The 23,177-nt window shown below is 45.3% G+C and overlaps 2 protein-coding genes across 5 annotated transcripts in view; one reads left to right on the top strand and one right to left on the bottom strand.

Annotated features, from left to right (window-relative positions):
* CFAP100 (cilia and flagella associated protein 100) overlaps positions 1-2,884 on the top strand; it is a 29,393-nt gene extending 26,509 nt beyond the window's left edge. For both annotated transcript variants that reach the window (XM_029051333.2, XM_029051332.2), the window contains exons 15-16: positions 173-266; positions 2,690-2,884. In XM_029051333.2, the coding sequence (XP_028907166.1) occupies positions 173-266; positions 2,690-2,803 (208 nt within the window). In that variant the 3' untranslated portion in view covers positions 2,804-2,884. The remainder of the gene's footprint in view (positions 1-172; positions 267-2,689) is intronic.
* Positions 2,885-4,217: 1,333 nt separating this feature from the next.
* Positions 4,218-23,177, bottom strand: part of LOC100089661 (zinc finger protein ZXDC) — a 36,325-nt gene continuing 17,365 nt past the window's right edge. Inside the window, exons 6-11 of one of the 3 annotated variants that reach the window (XM_029051327.1) lie at positions 19,361-20,055; positions 16,914-16,998; positions 13,273-13,442; positions 11,768-11,907; positions 7,611-7,712; positions 4,218-6,246 (exon numbers count right to left, since the gene is read on the bottom strand). In XM_029051327.1, the coding sequence (XP_028907160.1) occupies positions 6,180-6,246; positions 7,611-7,712; positions 11,768-11,907; positions 13,273-13,442; positions 16,914-16,998; positions 19,361-20,055 (1,259 nt within the window). In that variant the 3' untranslated portion in view covers positions 4,218-6,179. The remainder of the gene's footprint in view (positions 6,247-7,610; positions 7,713-11,767; positions 11,908-13,272; positions 13,443-16,913; positions 16,999-19,360; positions 20,056-23,177) is intronic. The other 2 variants (XM_029051329.1, XM_029051328.1) reach the window with 2 other exon arrangements.

Raw genomic sequence — 23,177 nt, 5'->3', positions numbered from 1 at the left:
GCACTTAATAAATACCATCATTATTACTTGCACTACTTCCTACTCTATCCTGGTTCTTCTTTCTGTTTCCACCAGGGGCTTCTTTCATAACTGTGAGGGGTTTTCTTAGATAGAGACAATGTCTTGATATTCTGGCTTTTTAATACCATTTTGGGGGCTCCACTGTGCACAGGATGAGAGAGGATAAACTCCGAATACAGAGACAACTGCAGGAGGAGAGACTGCAGCGAGCACTGGCCAGAGCCCAGGCAGACGTAAAGAAAAAGGTACGAACATGGGTTCGAACCCCGGCTCTGCCACTTGCCAGCTGTGTGACTTTGGGCAAGTCACTTAACTTCTCGGTGCCTCAGTTCCCTCATCTGTAAAATGGGGATTAAGACTGTGAGCCCCACGTGGGACAACCTGATTCCCCTATGTCTACCCCAGCGCTTAGAACAGTGCTCGGCACATAGTAAGCGCTTAACAAATACCAACATTATTATTATTATTATTAAAAAGGTAGACCGCTCTCTGATTATTGCAGTTTGACATATTTTGGTCCCAACTCTTCTTTCCTTAGAATTCCTCCTTGCAGGCCCCAACTTTCATTGAAGGAAACTGGGTTATGTTTGTGTACCTGAGCACTACCACAGACTTGATCGTGGTGACCCACAGCTAATCACCACACTCCACACGGTGGTGCCTGCTGCTGTTGAGGTCAGAGCTAAGAATATTCTGTTCTATGACCACAGGCTGCATCCACTTCTCCCTGCCAGCTGCCTTGCAGGGCGTGCAGCTGGGCACAGGCGAGCCAGCTGAGAGAGTGGGGAGAGCTCAGTGCAAACCATCATCACTATTGCAAAAACAACTCAAGTGCAGGCCCTGCTAGCGGTAGGACATTCCCCTTTCCTCTCTTGACCATTGGTGTCTGTGCAATGCTCACCCAATTGGGCCAGGGGCCAGAAGGGTTGAATTCCTGTATCATCATGGACCCAGTAGGCAAGGGAGCAAGAGTTTCTCTCTCAAAGACACTCACGCTCTCGGATGTAGTCTGAATCATCAGCAGCGTCATCTTTGAACCAAAGGATGACTCTCCCACATTTCAGGTCAACTCATCTATCTCGCTTTTTAAAGTGGCAGCACATACATGGCAGTGGAAATACCACCAATCAGGGAGACGTCAAAAATAAATCCATTTCGGACTGCTGAAAACAAATTCCTGACTTTCATTCATTCATTCAATAGTGTTTATTGAGCGCTTACTATGTGCAGAGCACTGTACTAAGCACTTGGAATGTACAAATCGATAACAGATAGAGACAGACCCTGCCCTTTGATGGGCTTACAGTCTAATCGGGGGAGACGGACAGACAAGAACAATAGCAATAAATAGAATCAAGGGGATGAACATCTCATTAAAACAATAGCAAATAGAATCAAGCGACTTCTATGCTGCTGCCTATTTTGAAGCTGCTAGTAAGAGCGTTGCAGCAGAGAGCTAATCATTTAAACCCTGGCTACCCAAAGGACAAATGACCCCTAACCAAAAGCTAGTTGTTGTTGTTTTATCCTGAAGGGTCTTTAAGAGTGCTGTTGGCCCATCATTTATTTACTTTGTTGCTTAAGCCTGATAATCCATTATTCTCTGCTTGACCAAAGGTTACAACCTTCCCTCCCTTTCCCCACCACCACCCACACACAAAATAAAACCAGCATTTCCAAGGCCAGAAACAGCTGTTGGGCCTGAATCAAATAGGTCATTTGACATCTTTCATCTGATTCTGGTTAAAAGCCACTTGTTCAGGCGCAGGCTGGCTCTGACTGTGGTGAGCCCAGGAACTCCCTCCCTTCCCTAGCTATCCCAGAGAATCTGGACCAATACCCGGCAACCCCCATTCTCAAACAATCAGGGCGATTTGGAGGCTGTTTTACCCCAAGTGTTTTGGGGATTAAGACTTGCTTGGGTCAGTCTAGGTTCCCCAGGCCTGCCACCAAAAGGACTAACCCTAACCAGCACCACCCTGATTTGGGCAGGTTCCCTCACTGAATCCAAACCCTTGGTGCTCGGTGGAACTGCCTTTTGAGTTCAAAAGCCCTTCTACTCTTTACAGTTGAAGCAGAGAGGCAGCATGGTTTAGTGGCAGAGTAATCAGGTAGTCCCACATGGGGCTCACAGTCTTAATCCCCATTTTACAGATGAGGTAACTGAGGCACAGAGAATTTAAGTGATTTGCCCAAGGTCACACAGCTGACAAGTGGCGGATCCGGGATTAGAACCCATGAACCTCTTGACTCCCAAGCCCGTGTTCTTTCCGCTAAGCCATGCTGCATCCCACCAAGCCAAACATCCTGATGTGTTGAACTGGTTAAGCACCTTCTTGGGGGGGTTGGGGGGAAGAGTATCCAGATATCATTCTACCAATGATTAATGCACTTAAAAAGGAACCTACAGTCTACAAAAGACATTTGGCTCCTGGCAAAAACATGGGGCAGTTTCTCATGTAAGAAGTTCCATACTCCAGGTCTAGAAAACCTACTAGGGGCTGTTTGATTGGAAGTTGAAAGAGCCCATGCCCAGTTTGACCACAAAAAAGTTTTCCAATCAGCTAGCAGCCCCTGCCTGAAATGCCACTTTAATTGTGTGGTGCCCCTGATCCCAGCATGTTCTGATTATGTAATTGTTTTTTTCTGCTTATTTCATTCTTTTCAGACTGGCAGACGACTTACCTATCGCTCAGAGCCCCATACACTCAAACGGAAACCACAATCAAATCACAGCTTCAGGGATAAGGAGAAGGAAGAACAAATATTTTACTTTTCTTAAACCTCCACACGCAAATGAGAGTTGGCCAAGTAGCCAGTCTAGCTTTACTCTAATAAAACGAGTGTTTTACTGCCTAAAAAAGTCTTCCTTCTGTTCTTACTAGTTCAAGTAGCATGGGGAGGCACACTATACTTAAGTGCTTGGGAGGAACACAATAATAAGTGATATTCCCTGCCCACAAGTTTATATCCTAACAGGGGAGACAAACCTACAAATATTTACAACTCTAGTGCCCCAAATGAATAAATTGAACAGCCCTACATACATTAGTGCAAAGGAGGGTGTAAATAAATTTGTAAGTGCTAGAGCTGACTTGACATTTGGCTCAGTGCTTGGAAATTAATCAAGGATAGCTTGTTTGAGGACCTGGGAATTTAGGAGGGATTTGAATGCAGGGAGCATTACAATCTGTCTGATGGAGGGAGGGAGAGATCTCCTTGCCAGGGTAACAGCATGAGCGAGGAGACAAAGACAAGAGAATTGAGAGTGAGGCACATCTACAAAATTGACTTGGAAGGAACAAAGATGGCGAGTTGGGGGATGGCGGGTGAAGAAAACAGACAGGTAAGGTGGGGCCAGGTAATGGAGAGCCTGGAAGCCAATTGTGAGTCTTGTTTGAGAGAGAGAGACATGGGGCCAGTGGGTGGTTATGAGGAGAGGTGAGATGTGGGCCAAGTGTTGCATCGGGAAGATGATCTGTGCAGCAGCTTGGAGTATAGATTGGAGGGGTCAGGGTGGAGGCCGGCAGACCAACAAGGAGGCTGATGAGGTGGCCTAACCAGGGCAAGAGCAGAGCTTTGGTGTGAAAATGTAGGACTGGATCTGGGAGACGTGCAGGAAGAACCAGAAAGGTTTAGCAGTAGACAACGTGAGAGTTGAATGACAGCAAAGAGTTGAGGATGACATCAAGACTGTGGGCTTTGGGGATGGGAAGTATGATGGTTTTGTCAACTGAAATGGGAAAGTTAAGGGGAGGAGAGTGGGTTTAAGGAGACATGAGCAGTTCCGCTTTAGACACACTGAGTCTGAGGTGCTGGCAGGACATCTGAGTGGCAGTGTCCTGGAGGCAAGATATGAGGAATTGCATGTCTAAAGCTAGAGCGATAAAATCAAAGTGAAAAATTATACGACCCTCAAATAATGCTCATTTGTAGAGAGACAAAAAAGATGAGAATTCAATAGCCATTTCTTCTAATACTTATGATTATCTATTTGAGCCTAGTTAGCAAAAAGTTATTCAATAAACTGGTGAAAATGGTAAGCAAAATCCCACCGAGGACGAACTGACTTGTTTTAAAGACAGCACTTTCCAGAATTTGAATGCAACATTTTCATCCACAAAAATCTGTTACAGATTCAGAACCTTAATTCCGTAACATTCCCTCTACATGTGCTAAATCAAAACAGTGCAAGATGACCATAAAAAAAAAAAGCTTTATTCTTCTGCACAAGCATCTGTGTCCATTGCCAGCAACGAACTTTATAAACCAAGGAAAATGGGAGAGCAAAACAGATCATGACTTACATTCAGTAAGGTACACGTGTAAAAGTAGATTCCGCTGCAGGTCAAGGGAGAGCATATCTCTGCTCGTTCCTTTCTAGTAAGAACAGGTGATCCAACGTATTCTCTCAAGCAGTTCCACGGTTCACACCATTCAAGGGAAGTTTAGGCATCTACAAAACCCACTCTTGGACCCCGCCTGCTGGAAGAGAACAGGTCTAACAACCCTGGGTAGATGTGGTGCTATTGGCCTGTCAGCCATTTCTGCCCCCTTGAACCTGGCCAGTGATGTGTAACAAATCTTTGGGGAAAGAAACGAAGAAATCATATGTGAGTGAAATTTTCCCACCTAAACGGAGCTGAGAGTTGTGGTCTTGTGTGGCTTAAGTGCCCTGGGAACAGACTGTACATGCAGCTGAGTGGAATGAACAAGTATCACAGATAGGACTATGCTTAAATCACTCAAATGAGTGAAATGGAGAGTGGAAAATACTTGAAGTTCTTCTTTCAAGTCCAAGAAGCAATGTCTGGACACAAGCAATTACTTCAAAAGGCACAGGGGAGGGGAGGAAAAAAAAAATTTAAAAAGCATTTCTGAATGACCCTGTATGAATTCCAGATCTGTAAAGAATAAATATGTGCAAGATAATAAAATCAAGACCTTTGCATGACATACCTTACTTTGTAAAAATATATATTTATATATATGTACATGCCTTGAAACTCACAATTATAAAAACAGAGATACACATCCCATGATTAAAGTCCCACACATTATTTTGTAGGCATTCAGTACACCACTTAGAATAAAAAGACATCTGCCAACAAATATTCTTACATAAATGCAGGATCCGTTTTTTGCTTTTGTTGATTCTCTAAAAGGAACATTTATCACCCATGCTTACTTGGGCTATGAAATGTCTAGGTAGAGGATGGGCCACATTTCGATTTAAACTTGCAGCATTTACAACCTCCATGTTTCAATCATTACATTTTTCTTTCACTCATATTTAGGTAATGCTTTCATGATGGTGGGAGCGTAAGCTTCATCAGATGCTTGCAAAGATTAAATATTTGCTTTATTATTTCTGTGCATTGTGTGGCTGTTGAACATAATCCTTGAATTTGGAATTGACACCAATCACCCAGGCCCTCAAAACGGGAAAGTTTACAGAAAAGTTGGACATTTCCCTAATACCATTTCAAACAAATACTTCTATTGTTTGTTGGGCAGTTGGACTTCAGTTTTTTTCCTTCAAATTTTGACAGAAATTAGCCAAATAAAGGCAGTGAAAAATCTCAAAAGGAAAGGGAACCCCAGTCAAAGAAGCAAACTATTCCATCCCCTACCTTTAGTTTGAGTTTGAAAGTATCTTCACTCTGGTGAGCTGGAATTTTTTCTTTGCATTTCTAGTAGAGGATATTGTCCATTGAGGCAAATGCTGGATGATTTAAGCTGGAGAAGGGAAAGATGGCCTTATGTGAAAGGTGATTGAGTACTTAGGTAAAAGCATTTGCTTTTCTCTGAAGGCAATCATCGTGAATATCGTCTTTAACAAGGCAGTTTTTCAAGTAGTTTGCCCTTGACACCTTCTGCTGACACGACAAAATGGAAGAAAAGCATCTTCCATGAGCAATTTGAAAATTATTAGGCTAGACCTACAAAATTACACTGGGTGTGGAATTTGCTTATTTTCCTCTCCAGTGCAATTAAACCATCCACTTCAAGCCATAAAAATGCACATTAGCTCCACGTTTTCATGCTTTCTAAAATATACTATGCTCTAAACAATGTCCTTTTTCATGTGACAGAGCAAGATTGCACTATTTCCTCTTTTAAGAAGCTGTACTGATACTATTCTAGGTCCTGTAAATTTATTGTGCTTCCTGTGAATTGTGATTTGTCAGAACCAGCATCATCCTCAGCTGAAGTGTGCGGCTCCTGAAAAAGCAATCAGAGAAACGAAGATCAGAATTTCAGAGAAGTGTAAACAGAGTGACACTGATTTCTCATTACCTCTCAGTGGGATTGCAAATATTAAATGGAGAAGCAGCTGCACTGCAGTTTACAAAGAAAACGTACGACGCTTTAAAATTCACTTTATTTGCCTCACACAAGTGAGCCCTATCCTCTCTACATAGCCACATTTTTTTATTATTAGTATTGTCATTATGGTATTTAAGCACTTACTATGTTGCCAGGTACTGTTCTAAGCACTGGGTTGGATACAAGCAAATCGGGTTGGACACAGTCCCTGTCCCACGTGGGGCTCAGAGTCTCAATCCCCCATTTTACAGATGAGGGACCCGAGGCACAGAGAAGTGAAGTGGCTTGCCCAAGGTCACACAGCAGATAAGTGGCGGGAGTCGGGATTAGAGCCCGTGACCTTCTGACTCCCAGGCCCGTGCTCTCTCCACTACCCCATGCTTTTTGCAGCATGGGCTAGTGGAAAGAGCACAGGCCTGGGAGTCAGAAGGATTCAGAGTCTAATCCTGCCTCCCGCCACTTGTCTGCTGTGTGACCTTGGGCAAGTCACTTCACTTCTCTGTGCCTGTTACCTCATCTGTAAAATGCAGACTGAGACCGTGAGACATGAGACTGTGGGACATGGACTGTGTCCAACCTGATTAGCTTGTATCTACCCCAGTGTTTAGAACGTTGCCGGACACACTGTAAACGCTTAGCAAATACCATAAAATAAAAAAAAAGGAAGTCAGGGAGTATTAGCTAGTACCACTCAGAGCATTAGAAGAGATGGCAGTGAGAGCAACCATGATATGGTTCTTAGTATTCTCTATAGCCAGCATTGGAGACAGAAAATGGGCTGGATGGCCAGTGATCTGATTCAGTAAAGGTATTTTACATGTTCCGTTATACTTCCCTGCCCACTCAGACAAAGAGACTGGGAATCCCATATCTGCTCATGTGAATGTCGTTCTCTTTCCTCATTACCTCCCCCAGGGAAGTGAAGGGGGGGCACTGGGTGACAGGTAGTCCCTGCTGTGTCTCAGTGCCTACAATTCAAAGCCCACGTCTTGCTGTGTATCATTTTTGGCCAACTAGGATTTGGGTTGCAGAGGATGAAGCATCAACATGTTTTCACCCAACAATTAGCATACATACTTGGGCCCCAATCCACTTCATGCACTGTGCATAGGTGTGAATCCTGGTCTGGGATTTGTGTTTGTGACTGATATCCCATGTGTGTATCACGTGGCGCAGAGACTCGATCGACTGTGAGCTCTGCATAACTTACACAACCAACAGAATAGAGCTGGTTGTGTTCACCTTTTAAGGACGCATACCTGAAGAATATGTACTGGCAAATCAACAGTAAGATGAGAATGGGATGTGGAAGACTGAGAACCGAGTTGAAATGGTAAGTCTCCATCTCCTGAAGGATCATCCTGAAGAAGAGGAAGTAACAATTTGGAAAAACTTCACTTAAAAAACCACCCAAAAAAACCACCCGTCTGCAAGCATCACGTTGTTTTCCACTTTCACATTTACATTTAAAGCCACTTTTACTGTTTAATAGAACTTAAAGGGAAAAGCATAATGAATAATAGGGTACAACTACTAGCCAAATTAATTCTTCCACCTGCACCAAGGAATTGATCTGTACCTGCCCACTGCAATTCCTGACTACACTCCCCCAGTCACCCAAGAGCTAGCTTTACCACCTGGCTCCTTCTTGCAGTCTTCAAACATTCCCACATCACCCCACCCTCCAAAAGACTACCAACTGCCATGGTGCCTGCCTTTCTCCTTCCATTAATTTTCAAACTCCTTCAATCAGCTGTTTACTTCCACTGCTTCCGGCTCCTATGCTCCTGGATCTGCACCAGTCCAGTTTTCATCCTCAGCATTCCACTGAAACTAATCTCATAGAAAAAGCCTCAAATGACCTACTTGGGCTTGATTTCAAAGACCTCTTCTCTACACGGACCGTCCGTGACCTCTATGTTACACTGAAAAATCATTATCTGTCCTCAGTGCACAAGTTCTAGCTCTTTGGCTTCTGTGGAACTGAGGCAATGCCCTCTCCTGGCCTTCAGTTCTAGGGTAACATCAGAAATTTAGATTTCATGCACGACATCACTCCACTGCCAAATCTTGCCTTTCTGCCCACATTACATCAATCAAACCATGGTATTTATTTTTTTAATGGTATTTGTTAAGCGCTTATTACATGCCAGGCACTTTTCTAAGCACTGGGGTAGATACGAGGTAATCAGATTGGACACAGTCCATGTCCCACATAGGGCTCACAGTCTTCATCTCCATTTTACAGATGAGGTAGCCGAGGCCCAGAAAAGTAAAGTGACTTGCCCAGAGCAGACGAGTGGTGGAGTCAGGATTAGAACCCAGATCCTTCTGACTTCCCAGGCCCGTGCTCTATCCACTAGGCCATGCTGACTCTGTGCAGAGTACTGTGTTAAGTGCTTGAAACAGTAGTGAACAGAGTTGGTAGACATGACTCTGGCCTTCGAGGAGTTTATACATCCTCTCCTTTTCAAGCTAGCTCACCCTGAAACCAAAGTAGTCCACATGGCACCCGCCATCCCCCTCCCACTCCCACCCCCGCCAAACTTCCTTCAGTGGCTCAGTATCATCCAAAGGGTCAGGCTAAAACTCCCATTTAGGGACTTTCTAGGCAGTTCACTACCTCTCCCCCTCTACCTTGTTAAAGCTCCTTGTGGGCTGGAATTGTTTTTACCAACTGTCTTACTTTACTCTCCCCAGAGCTCTGCACACAATAAGCACTTAGTAAATACTACTGACTTGGTTGACCGCCTCCCCCACAGAGCAAGGTTCATTTCCTTTCACATGCTAATCTACTTAACATCCTGAAACCAGTCCACTTCCGCTTCATTACTCAAGTTGCTCACCAATCCCTGAACACCCCTTCAACTTGACTAAAATCTCCTTGAGGAAGCTTCCACCGACTCAGATTCTCCTCTCAACCACCTCACTGTACCCCAACTTGTGTATCTATGTGCTGGCTTATATATTATTTATGCATTCTACATAACCCATCACATCACTCTTTGTCACTCATGCCCCCCCCCCCCGCTAGTATGTAAGCCCCTGGACGGTAGGAACAATGCCTTACCCAAACTACTATATAAATCCCACAGTTGCTAATAGAATGCCACAAACCAAGGGGACCCTCAATATTTGACTGTCCCCACAGTATGTGAAACACACACACGCGCGCGCTCACACACACAGGGAAGCAGTGTGGCCTAGTGGCAAGAGCATGGGCCTGGGAGTCAGAGGACTTGAGTTCTAATCCCAGCTCCACCACTTGCCAGCTGTGTGACCTTGGGCCAGTTGCTTAACTTCTCTGTGCTTTAGTTACTTCATTTGTAAAATGGGAATTAAGACTCTAAGCCCCATGTGGGACAAAGACTGTGTGTGTCCAACCTGATTATCTTGTATCTATCCCATCACTTTGTACATTGTCTGGCACATACTAAGTGCTTAACAAATACCATAAAAAAAAAAGTAATTTGATGCCCAGAAGCACATCTGAGGTAAAGGTTAATGAGTTTCTGTTCAAGATAAAAACATATTTTGCTCTTTTTAATGCAATGGACATTTGTTCTATTAATCAGATAAAGTGACCTTTTTTTACCTTTATTCTCAACTGCTAAATGCTTCTTTATTGGGGATGTCAAAATGTTAAAAAAAACAAACAAAAAAAAAAAACAACCACCACAAAACTGCCGAAAATCAGGCTTCTTTGAGGACAAGTCTATATACTATGAAAATAAACTAGTCAAGTTAACACCAGCCCTCTCCCCCAAATTACTCGGGTGTCTCACACAAATGCTCATGAAAACAGCAGACTGATCCACCCGATCTGGCCCAGAGATCATGGCGTACAGGCTTAAGTTGGTATCATTAGGAGGTTTAAGCCCTTCACTTGTAAGGGGCAGGGTTAGGTCTGAGCAGTTGTCTCAGGTGAGAGGGAGGAAGGAGGAGACAGGGAAGAAGGAAATCAGGCTTGGTTGCCTGTCTGAAACCGGCATGGTTTTCAGGCGTGGCTTTGGTGATCGGTTCTCCAGCTGGTCTAAGCCCATGAAGGGCTTTCATAGGGTACTGGGCAAGGAACCTTCAGGTCAGGGGAATCTGGGCCACTCAAGCTATAGGAATAACAATGGCCTGAGGCTGTAACCCCAAGTGCTTCTATTTTGGCCCCAGGATTGGAGTAGGGCCCTAGGGAAACAGCCTGAAGATTCTACTTCCTCAGCCCCTTGAGAGTCTGGAGACATCATTTCTGGTCCCAATTATATCATCTCAAAGGGTAAAGGAGAGCAAGGGGCTAGCCCACGGCAGTCTGTGAGCACTTCCAAAATGGCCAAATGCACACCGCTCATGACAAAGCGTGCTGGCAGACTATCATCGTTCATTCCTGATGTCAAAAGTTGATTCCTGATCTCTGGAAGTGGCCCTTGGACTTCAGCAGCAGTCCCTTTCCAGCCCCGAGAGCAAGTAAGTCTGGCCACCCTTGCAACTCCCTGCCTGGCAGGTAAAAAAAAAATCTTTCTATTATTAGCGAAGATCTAAAACCAATGGCAAAGCCTGGCTTGGTAACTAGGGCTGAGGACGACAGCAGGGTCATAGAAAACATGCACATTTACCCAAGGGGTGTGGGAGGAAGAAAAACCGGTTTTCCCCCTTTCCAGGTTTCGCTGGGGGTTTGGTTTGAGGAATACAGGTGGCAGTGCCAACAGCTGCGGGTTACTTGCCATTCTGCCAATAGCACAGCATTTGCAGCTGCGTAGTCCTAACAGGTAGTTCCCAGAGCTTCTAAGGTGCAAAGGGAAGCTGTTTTGTGAGACTCCAGGTAAGGGGGTGGGTGGGAAGGGAGAGGAGGTACAATGGAGGGGAGTAGGGCATAGTTGGGGGGGGAGGGGAATAATGTCCATTCAAATGATATGATGATAGCATTTAACAGTGTAAAAAAATGTTTCCAAGTAAAGATACTTCTCATGGGTTCCAAAATAACACTACAATTTCCTGTTTTTGTTCCGACCCTATCATCGGTTGCCCTGGGGCCTCTGCTGGAGACAGCAATAGCAAGAACCCAGCACAGGGTTAAACTGGGATGAGGGGGAATATTTTACTTCAACCCCAAGCCCAGGCAATTAATTGTAAACCGGTATGACATTTAAAATGTCACATGCAACATGGAGGAGAGGGGAAGGAAGTGTAGGAGATCCCAGAACACCTGCCTATCGGAACACCCAGGCCCCCTGCAGTCTCTCCTCTGTCTAAATGAAGGATGTGATCGAGGTCTGAGCCAACCTAATCCCAAACCCATTTTTCAGAACCCTCAAATCCATCATGTCAGCATACAGGGGCTTTGAGGAACGGTGCTACTGGCTGGGTTCCCCGAGCCCTAAGAAGTGGTCCTTGGGGATTCTTAGCGTCAGTGAAGTGCTGGCCTTACCTGCAGGACAGGATGCAAAGGGGCGTCACCCTGAGGTTGAAATAATCCAAGGAGGGAGTGTAGTGGAGTACATTGGTGTTTTTCCAAAACAGGATGGGATTGTTTTTAAATGCAGGATTTGCCAGGATTGTGGACTCACCCTACAATAAAGGATTATGGGCAGGGCTGGAAAAACTCAGTCTTCTCAGCAATGACAAATCAGTTTATCGGGCAGGTTCCACAACAGCCTGGCGGAAAATCACTTCGTGATGAAATGATTTGTGCTCGGCTTTCCGCGTTTGCGGATTCACCTGCCAGATAAATCAGCCCTCCCCGCCCATTCCCCACCTCACCCAGCCCTCCCTGCTTTTGGAGCTGCTGCCAACAGGGCTTTTCTACACCACCTCCCCGCTCCCCCCGGCACCCCAAACTCACCTTCTCCCCCTCCCCGCACGCCCGCCCCCCGCCAGACACGCTCTCTTGTCCTCCCACCACCCTCCGACCCCCCAACGCTAGACTAGTTCAGCACTCATAACCAGACCTGGCTTTTCTCTTTTAGAAAACTCAAACAAAACAAAACAAAAAAAAACCTTAGTCACAACCTCCCATCACTCCCCTGTTTCCACAGAAGACAACCCCTACTGGAGTTGCCGGAGACCAGAGATGGCGGAAGACCAAGGCAGGTTGGAGGAGGAGACCGGGAAACAACTGCCGCCATCCACGATTGAAAAGAAAAAAGCCAGGAGTGGTTACGATTGTTGGACTGGCCTGGAGGGGGGCAGAGGAGGGGAGAGCGTGGGGAGGGGGGGGCCCATGGGGATGGGGAGTGGGGGAAAGTTTTGCGGGGGGCGGGTGGGAAAGAGATGGAGGCAGGAAAGCCACATCAGCGGCAACCCTAAGTGCTGGGAGACCAGGGCAAGAGGAGAGTGTGGGCGGGGCGGGGGCAGGGGGTGGGGGCAGGGAAAGACTTACCTTGGCAGAAAGCACGTTGTGCACAGTGTGCTCGGCCCAACAGTGCAGCAAAAGTTGCTGCAATGCCAGGCATCTGATGGCAGCACCCTGCACGTGATCCGGGACACCTTCTTGGTGCTTTTCTAACCCTCCTCCCCCAACCGCCACCCTTGGCCAACCACACAGGGAGGGAACTGGTAATGTTTAAGGGCTCCAGGGCTACAGGATGCAGAGCAGCTGAGCCTCAGAAACAGAAGCAGCAGTGGAATGGCTGCTCCTGAACCAAACCCAAGTCACCAGTAAAACCAGTCCGGTTTTCTAGGTGCTATTCATAACCTGATCCACCATTTCTGCCAACCTGCTCACTGATCTTTCATTTCTCTCAGGTGGGGGCCAAAGAGAGGCACAGTAGCAAAGTATGAGCAAATTAAGTTTTGAGATGAAACAGAGAGTACAGTGTGTAGGCATTCGTATCATGTATGATCATTTCAGTAGTATAATACAATTTAACATATATCAGATTCCAAACAACTTTGAAGGTGATCTTTTTCTCCCTTTGAATCACTCCCTCTTACCTGCAATAACTGGATCTGAACATATTGGGCTCCGGTGGCTGGATCTCGTATCATTAAGCCTCCACTTGGCACTACGATGCTTCCACTCAACCGACAGCTAAGACCTGTGGAGACGCTGGGAGTACTGACTTTGTCGCTTTTGCTTTTCCTCTGAGCAGAGCTTGACGCTCCTGAGTTGAAAGGGTAACATACGACAAACACATTTAACATTCACGTGACAGATCAATTATATCAATTAGTAGCAACTACCAATGTCAAATCATTCTAAAGGCCACCTTTTTACCATGAAAATCCCCAAGCCTTCTAGTACCCCAAACACTTAGTACAGTGCTCTGCATACATTAAGCACTCAGTAGTCCACTGATTAACCGATTGGCCAGCTGAATCTACAAATCTGCCTACAAGGGTACTCTGGCATGGTGGATATCAAGGTCTACAATGATTCAGTTAGGACCCTACACCCCTGCCGCTGCCTGTGAAACTGACTGAATTCTGGTAGTGTCCTAGACTGCCCTAGCCAAAAACATCCCAAGAAACGAGACCAATTCAGAAACCGGTAGAAGGACCGAAGAGGGGGCAGGTTCCAAACTCAGATGAGCACACTCCCCCACATGGCCTCCTCCACCCGAGACTGCCCCCTCCACCCGAGACTGCCCAAGAGCAGGCCCAAACTCCCTGGAACAATCCTGGAATTGACCTGATCTTTCCAAGGTTTCAAATACCTATTTTAAAGAACAAACAAAATATTTTCAAGTTCAGCAACTAGAAGCATATATCACCCAATTTCTAAAGGTTATTTTTGAAGCTCTGGTCTCCAATCCAGTGAGGACATCCTGCCCCTCACAGTGCTTAATCCAGTACAGTGCTCTGGATACAGTAAAGTGCTTAATAAAAACTATTACAATGCAATCGAGTTGGTAGACACGATCCCAACATTTGAGGACCTTTCAATTTAGTAGGGGAGACAGACATTTAAATAACAGATCTGGGAAGCAATCCCCACACCTCCCTTATCAAATCCTCATATTTGCAACCTTTAGCATTTTAAAAATGAATTGGCTTATTCATTGAATTTTTTTTTCCCCAGTTGACTTTTATCATTATCAGCTGTTTCTAGGCTTTCCCTTTTGCTCCCATTAGGCGCATACAACCCGTGTCTGTCATCTTCCTTGAAAGCTTCTTGTGGGCAGGGATCATGCCTTTCACTTATACTCTGTAGACTCTGACTGCAGGCACTCAATCAATTCTGATGCCGGTAAGTCCTTCTGTCTAAAACTGGGGTCAGAAACCTATGGCTCTTCTTGGGATCAAATGCGGTAATTGAATTCATTAATTCAATAGTATTTACTGAGCGCTTACTGTGTGCAGAGCACTGTACTAAGCACTTGGAAAGTACAATTCGGCAATAAAGAGAGACAATCCCTGCCCACAGTCTGGGGGGGGGGGGGGGGGAGACAGACATCTAAACAAGTAAACAGGATCAATATAAATAAATAGAATTAGAGATATATACAAACATACAGAAGTGCTGTGGGGCGGGAAGAGAGGGGGAAGAGCAAAGGGAGTGAGTCGAGGTGATGTGGAAGGGAGGTACAGCTGAGGAAAAGGGGGGCTTAGTCTGCGAAGGCCTCTTGGAGGAGGTGAGCCTTCAATAGGGCTTTGAAGGGTGGGAAGAGTAATTGGCGGATTTGAGGAGGGAAGGCAGTCCAGTCCAGAGGTAGGACATGGGCCAGGGGTCGAGGACAGGCAAGATGGAGGCACAGTGAGGTTAGCACCAGAGGAACTAGACTAGAGCCTTGGGCTAAGGAGAGACACCTGCCAAACACCTTAGGGCACTGCAGCCACGAGCCATCTAAAATCCCCAGTAGAGGGCGGGGGCTGCCAGGTATGGGGGAGAGAAGGTGGAGAATAAGTTAGCAAGATAATAATGTTGGTATTTGTTAAGCGCTTACTATGTGCCGAGCACTGTTCTAAGCGCTGGGGTAGACATAGGGGAATCAGGTTGTCCCACGTGGGGCTCACAGTCTTAATCCCCATTTTACAGATGAGGGAACTGAGGCACAGAGAAGTTAAGTGACTTGCCCACAGTCACACAGCCGACAAGTGGCAGAGCTGGGATTCGAACTCATGAGCCCTGACTCCAAAGCCCATGCTCTTTCCACTGAGCAACGCTGCTTCTCTAAGGCAGCCCACCTAGCAGGGTGGGTAAGTACTTAGCCCCAGCCTGCCAGGGACCTCTGGGACGCCAAAGGCGGCCCCAGGTGGGCTTGGATTCATGCCGCTTGGCCCTCCCACTCTGGAGAATCCTTACCCATACAGCCCAGGGAGGGAGTTCTCCCTGGGGGTTCCCACGGACTGGGCAGCCCTCCAGAGCCGGGAGGGAAGATGGAAAGTCCCAGCCACCGATCCAGATGCAGGGGGTGATGGGGGGAGGATGGGGAGAGACACGGGGAGGGGAAGGAGCAAGGTGAGGGGCAACGGGAAACTCTCCCCCCACCCTCACACCACAGCAGAACTGATACTGTTCCTGGCCATAGGGCAAGGACAACCAGGGACAGCAAGACCACTCTCAGCTTCTGTGGGGGATGAGGGATTCCTATCCCCTGATCCGAGATTCAAATGGTGAGGAAGGAGCCCCTGTGCTGTTGCCTGTGCCCAGCCAAGTGGGCCCTGGCCTCTCTCATCCCTGGGACAAGGGGAGGGGGAAGAAACTAACCTCTCATATGATGGCCGACCCGTCGTGTCGCGCCAACCCTCCCCACGGATGGCAGTCACTGCTGCTATGAAGCAACCACGCAGCAGTAACTTCATCGCATTGGGCCACAGGCAGCGTGACGCAATGCCATCACATGTGGGCCCGTACACTGTGTGACTGGGTGTTTGAAACCTTTGAGAAGTTGATGCACGTTTTGTTTGGCTCTTCTGTCCAAAGGGATTGCCAACCCCTGATCTATAGAAACCTGGACCACCTATAAGCAACGATCCCACTTTCATAAAAAAATCTACTGGCTGCCATTCAATCCAGTTTTTCCTCTCCCTGATGTCAGACCTGTTTCCCAAATCTGCTCGTTGCCACAACTTTCGCAAGGTCAGCACTGGCATCTTCCAGAGAAGTGGTTGCTCCTTCTGTTTCTTATCGCCATCTCCAGCTCTTCCAATTTATGATTACTAAATTCTGAAGAAACTATTTATGAAAACGCTCCAGTTGACTGCAACTATGAAGTCTGTATTTCTCATAGTTGGCTAGTAAGAAATGCAGATAGCTACTAGCTTCTTAGACAGTGCTTTGATCTCTGCATACCATTAACACCTCAGTTAAATTCAACCACCCCAACATCACAAAAACATATCATTGAACTTTGCAATCCTTATAGTTGGGTGTTGGTGGGTTTTTTTTTGGATCTAAAGAGTTGATCCAAGCACAAAGCAAATGGCTTTGAAAAAACATTTTGTTCAACTGCTGATGAAGCTCAAATGTGTTAAGGACAAATAATTTACACAACATCAAACCACAGGTTCTAATTTGATCCTCGAATCCCAGTTTCCCTAGATTTCATAGTTCTAACAAAATCAGCTGATCCATTTGAAAAGAATCTGATTTTAAGACCACCAGAGAATCAGTATGGCACATATATCCTCACCTGTGCTGCTTCCTGTTCCTCTCTGCTTTTTTTTCTTGGCTAGCTGAATAGCTCGGTAGTCTGTCCTGGCTGAGCCTCCACTCTCCTAGCAAGACAAGAGAAAAAGCTTGTTAATCACCTATCTAAAGAGTAAAGGAATTAAAAAAATTCAAGGACACAGAGACCGTGTTCAACCTGATTAACTCATCTCTACCCCAGCACTTATAACAGTGCTTGGCACATAGTAAGCGCTTAAAAAGTACCATAATTATTATTATTATACCTATTAAGAACACGTACCAGAAGGCAAGCTGCTGGTTTCAAATGTGCCCAATGCTCACAAACTGAAGCAGTCCAACCCTCCCCAGCCCCTGGAATTGCAAAGATTCAAACTGCATGCTGAAATTCTGTTTGAGTCTTTGTATAAAAATTGAACTACAACATAGCTATAACTAGAAAACAGAAAACTATAGCAATATAGAGTTTACACAACTATAAAGTTCAGGTAGCTATAAAAATATAACTATTGTACATCAATATCTAAATAAGAGCATTCTGTGTTTTCAGTAAAGGAAACTCCAGAAAATGAAACAACAGAACTGAGGTGTCAGCAGTAGGGAAGTCAAAGGACAAGTAAAGGTGGAGAGGGAGGAAAGGAGGGAGGGAAGAAGCGGCTCAAATAGTCATATCCTCTGATCTCTTTCCCTTGCCATTAGCAAGGAATTACACTGGGTGAGGAGCACATAAGGATTCAAGGGAGGGTGCGTCCCAATCCCTGGGTTCTCACTCCAACTCTGCCAATTGCCTGCTCCGCAACCTTGGGCACATCAACAAACTTCTGTGCCTCAGTTTTCTCATCTGTAAAATGGGGATTCGGTGCTGGTCCTCCTTCCCTTTTCGACTGTGAGACCCATATGGAACAGGGACTGGGTCCACTCTGATTATATTCTATCAACCCCAGTGCTTAGTACAGTGCTTTGTACACCATAAGTACTTAACAAATGCCATTATTAGTAGTAGTAATAGTATTTCAAGAGGACTGCCTCCTTCCTTCCCAAGGAGGCTCAGGAGATTGGGAGTACAGGGGAACTGAGGAACCACCCACCCAGCAGATGGTAGCAAGGAGCAGTACCCCAGGACCCTGGGGCCAGGAGTCAGCACTTGGCAAACTTAGCTCTGGGATTTAGAGGTCTCCCTTCCAGCCTGTTTAGGGAGGAGCCCGACAGGCCTGCTACCAAAGACTGTACTTCTCTGTAAGTAGTCTAAGGCAGGGTTTGAAGTAAGGACCACTCTCCATCACTTTCTTCTAAACTGTAAGCTCCTTATGGGCAGGGGACATAACCACCAACACTATTATACTGTACTTACCCAAGCGCTCAGAACTGTGCACTACATACAGTAAGCACTCAATAAATAACCACCGATTGATTTCTCCAGGAGGACCCTACATCCTGTTCAAGTTTGGTCTCTGGCTTGCTTTTCTACCTGACACACTGTAACTGAGAAGTAGGGTTTCTCAGGAGCCTATTTTCAACAAGTCCCCGGGGACAAGTGAAAAAGAGCTTCCCTAGTGTTCGCTTGCCAATCCATTAGGTTCTAACTTCCCTGGCTAAAACTGAATGGCATCATGTGGGGATGTGGCCACCTGCTAATAGGCAGGTCCTAATAACCACTGGTAAATACCTGAACATGGCACTGGAAAGGAAGAAAAGAGAATCGGCATTTCCTAGTTTTAAAATAAAAATAATACAAAAAGATGGGTTTGGGGCTTAGGCTGGATCTATAATAGACAGATAATTCACCTCTGAGACCCTGAAGTTCTTTCTTTGCTTCTCCTGCCTAGTTAGCCAAAAGTTTGAAAAAAAAACTTTAAAAAAAAAATCTATTCAGCAGCCAGTGTGAATAGCACCAATGCACTCTGAAATCACAGTGAGTTATTCATGAGCATTCTTGAAAAATGCTTGGTCACCTCCACTGAAAGAGGGTAAATTAGTCCAAACTGCTGAAGGTGGAAGATTAATACCTTCCAAGACTCAAACTAACCCAGATGCTTTTTTTCCTATTATAGATCCATCCATGAAGCTAAATGCCTTACTTCTGTAACCCTTCATGAACACTCTACTACGTGCAGGTGCGCACACACACATACAAAATTATCTCTCCCCCTCTATACATTCCCTCGTTAGTCTTCTCCCTCCAGGCCTAATTTTTTAATCTGGTAGTGACCAAATACCCAATTTTGCCCTTTTTGAAAACTTTACACTGTGTTTTGCTTCCCCCTCATGGCCCTATGAAGTCTTGGAAGCATCCTCAACATCTCTTTGCTAGGAAGTCTTATTTCCTTCACCAAAAGAAACATGTAAGAAAGGTCTGCATATAAATTTAAGCCAGCACTCGAACATCCTCAAAAAGGAGAAAAAAAAGATGATTCAGTCATCCGGTGAATACTGAACATAGTTACTGCATACCAAAAATGAGCTGCCAGTCACTGTGCTAAGATCCATTTCTTTTTGAGCACTGTAGTTTCCCGTGGGATTGGAGAATACAAATTGAGTCACCACTTTGCTTCCTTCCTGCTGTCCGACAACATCTGAGCCAGGAAGCAAGTTTCGTTCGCTTTTTGTTGGAGTCAGTAGTTCAGGGACACAGTTTCCACTGAGGCTGCTTGACGGGGTCAATGTGGTAGAGTCTATTGTGAGATTATTGCTGGATGTCAAGCCATGGAGATCCTGACCGGAATTCTTCAAGGATAAGGATGCCAGAGAACCTAAGGCTTCTGCATTTACAGTCTGTACATCATCCAGATTTAAAGTGCTTTGCTGTAAGACGGTGGCCGTGGTTCCAAGTAAGAGAGAATTGTCCAAACCGTGAGGGATATCGTTGCTAGCCACCAAGATCAATGGGTCCACCGTCTGCCCTAAGGAATTGCTATTATTATTATTATTAACAGGAAGGTTCCCTCCAAGAGTCGAACTCACTGAAGCAACATCAATAGTGAGAATTCCAGAGTTCACCAGTGCTACGTCGGTTGCAACTGTAGAACCGTTACCAGATACATTAAAGAGAGACACAAGATCTACATTGCTGAGATCATTTTGCCCTGGGCTGGTAAGTTCGCTGCTAGGTGTAAGGGAAGTTGTAGCTTCAAGCTGGGTTAAGAGATCTAAAAAAGAATGAGTTTTCCACATGGTTATTCTGGGGCACCAAAGGACAGTAGACTTTATCCATAATAAAGAGATTAAGCACCACGCTGTCCTCTGCCCAGGCTATTCCCCATACCTAGAACTGCTTACTATCTCACACCAGCTCAGGATATAGTTTCCCCTGGACTTTGGTATACCCTCCCTGGGTATGTGGTTGATATGTAACCTTTACCTAGAGACACGTTGACTCTGGAGCAGCGGTCTTGTTTCCCCCGTGGTTCACTGCTTGACATATAATGAATGCTTAACCAATACCATTATTATTATTATTATACTACCATTAAAGGCAGGGAATGTGCCCAATTTATACTCTAATCCTAAATACACCCAATTCAGTGGGAATTCAATCAATTTGAACCAAACTTTTGTTGAAACCACTGCTTAGACAAATGCCAGAGTGAAAGGTGCTTGGCCATTTCACCTACAGAGTCTGGACTGGGTTAGTTCCGGGGTCAAGTATTAGAGTAAGCCCAAACTTCTAGGCCATCTCTGGACCAAAGCAGAATGAAAGGTCATTTACACTTGTCCCCCTAATCTGCCCCTTAACCAGGAAGGTGGCCAAAAGCAAACCAGCTTTGGGTGGGTGGGAGGTAGAGGAGAGAGCAGCAGTTCAGCCTGCAAAACAAGCAAATCAGCCCCCTCATTGCACTACCTTCCAGAGAGACTGCTGGTTACTGGAAACGCAGTGTGGCCTAGTGGAAAGAGCACAGGCCTGGGAGTCAGAGCTCTGTCATGGGTCTGCTGCTTCACCTTGGTCAAGTCACTTCTCTGGGGCTCAGTTACCTGATCTGTAAAATGGGGATTAAATCCTACTTCCTCCTAGACTGTTTGCCCCATGTGAGACAGAGATTGTGTCTGACCTGATTAACGTATATCTACCCCAATGCTTAGTACAAGTGCTTGCCACATAGTAAGCATTCAACAAGCACCACAATAAAATTATTATTATTATTATTACCGGTGAGATCGGTAAATAAATTAAGCATCCAACTGCATAGCTCAATAGGTATTTCAGCTAAAAGACAAATGATGTCCTTAGTTTGTTGGAGATTTGCCAAGTCTGAGAGTTTGCAATCCCCAGTACCTGAGAGTCAAAAAGTTGGGGGTGGGAGGAGACAAATAAATAGGGGGTTGGATTAAGGCTAAGATTAGGGTTCATTTCCTAGGAATCTGTGATTACTGCACCTGGGCTGATGCACATATCTCCACCTCCCCTCTCCCCACCGTCCCCACCATATCCCACCTCCTCAAGCCTATGTCCTTAAGTGCAGAGCAGGGAAAATGTAGTCCTTCCTGCAGCACCTGCAAGTTAATCCCAAACCTAGCATAGCGTTAAAATACGAACACTTAGTGAGACTGCCTGCTATGGTATTTTCAATCGGCTATACTGATAAACGTAACTGTTGGGGAGCACCGCCCCAAAAAATGGTGTTGGTGGGGCCGGGGGGGAGATTCAGATACTCAGTTTATGGTGTTGGTGGGGCCGGGGGGAGATTCAGATACTCAGTTTTCTTGCAGCAGCCAGGTCATCGACATTATCAAATTCAGATGGTCCTTCGCTCACTAGGGACCCCTTCTGAGAAAAAGCAGACTACAGTCCAGTATAAGCATGAAATGGGAGCCTTGTTTTCAAAAGTCAAAGGACTGGGAGGAGTTTAGCAAAAACTTCAAGGGACAATCAGTATCAAAGAGCTAGTGTAAAGTGTGAGGGCACTGTGCGAATATTCCCAATCCTTAAAACAAGATGCAAAGCATTTCTTTTTAAATATGTAGTAATCGTTCTAGATACTGTGAGCAGAACTGTGACCTCCGTCGTATCCCGACTACGCATTTTAACCGAAGAAGTGTGGGAAACGGGCGCATCCTTTGAACGTTGCTTTACATAGCTGAACGCCAGCTATTTTGAAGAATCACATCCTGCTTTATACTTCCCTGGGGAGCTACCAGGGCTAACTAGCTATAGGCTTAGGGCATGTAAATCAGTGGAAAGTTTCATTGCTTCTGGGCTAGGACACCGTGAACCCAGAAAATTGGTCTGGGAGCCAGGGTACCTCCAGAAACAGGAGGCTTGTACAAGGATTCTCAAGCAATTGCATGGACTGGTCCATCCAGAGCAACAGAAGCTCCCTCGCTGTTTCTGGGATCCCCCTCTGATGCCACACTACTAGGCTCCACACTTCTGGGAGTCCACACCTATCGCATCTGAGTGCCCTTGGCAGAGTTATCATGATCTAGCGCTTAGTACAGTGCTCTGCCCACAGTAAATGCAAGATAAGTACCATTGATTGACATCGGAACAGGTACATCTGGTATGTAACTGCTCCACTTCCAGGAGCCACTGTGTGTTTAACTTGGGGCAAAAAGACTTTAAAATCACAGGCTGATTACGAAGGAATACTCCACCAGTATCCTGATTTGCCCCTACTCTGACTTACAGGCGAAAGGGGTGAAAGCTGAATCAAATCCCTCTAAAAACCGCTTAGACCCCAAAGTGTTTTCTTTGCTACCTTTCCTAGGTTCATTTCTTCATAATTTCCATTCCTAATTAAATCCCTAGAGGGGAAACAAAATATAAAATTATAAAATAATTGGTAGACATTCTTCCAGCATTTTGTTCAGAATTTAAGTATATAAATAAAATCCTGGATTTACGGGACTCAACCAATAAATCACCGGAAATCAGAGCAAGGGAAGCATTTCACATTTCTGAATTAATTCATTCAAGGTTTCAGGAAGAACTGAATCAGACCATGATGCTTTCACTAAACAAAATCACTTTCTGATCTTTCCATAAAGCTTCAGGAATAACCTCCAAACACCATCAGAATAGATATTTAATACAAAATAGTATGGGGTTCTTTTTGAAATCATCTTATTTCACAGAATCTGCAAAAAAAAAAAAAAGCCTAAATTCAAATGTCCTGAGGAACCATTAAATACCCTTCATCTCTCAACTGTGAAGCAAATTCTGAGTATCATGGAAAGCTGAATAGCTACACTTTGATCATTCAAATCAAATAATTACATGAATTTGGATTACTATGGATACTCATTTAAAAAAATACAGAAAGATAAACAAAAT

The sequence above is a fragment of the Ornithorhynchus anatinus genome, chromosome X1, assembly GCF_004115215.2.
Source record: "Ornithorhynchus anatinus isolate Pmale09 chromosome X1, mOrnAna1.pri.v4, whole genome shotgun sequence".
NCBI lineage: Eukaryota > Metazoa > Chordata > Mammalia > Monotremata > Ornithorhynchidae > Ornithorhynchus > Ornithorhynchus anatinus.
This window is presented reverse-complemented; position numbering and strand designations above follow the sequence as displayed.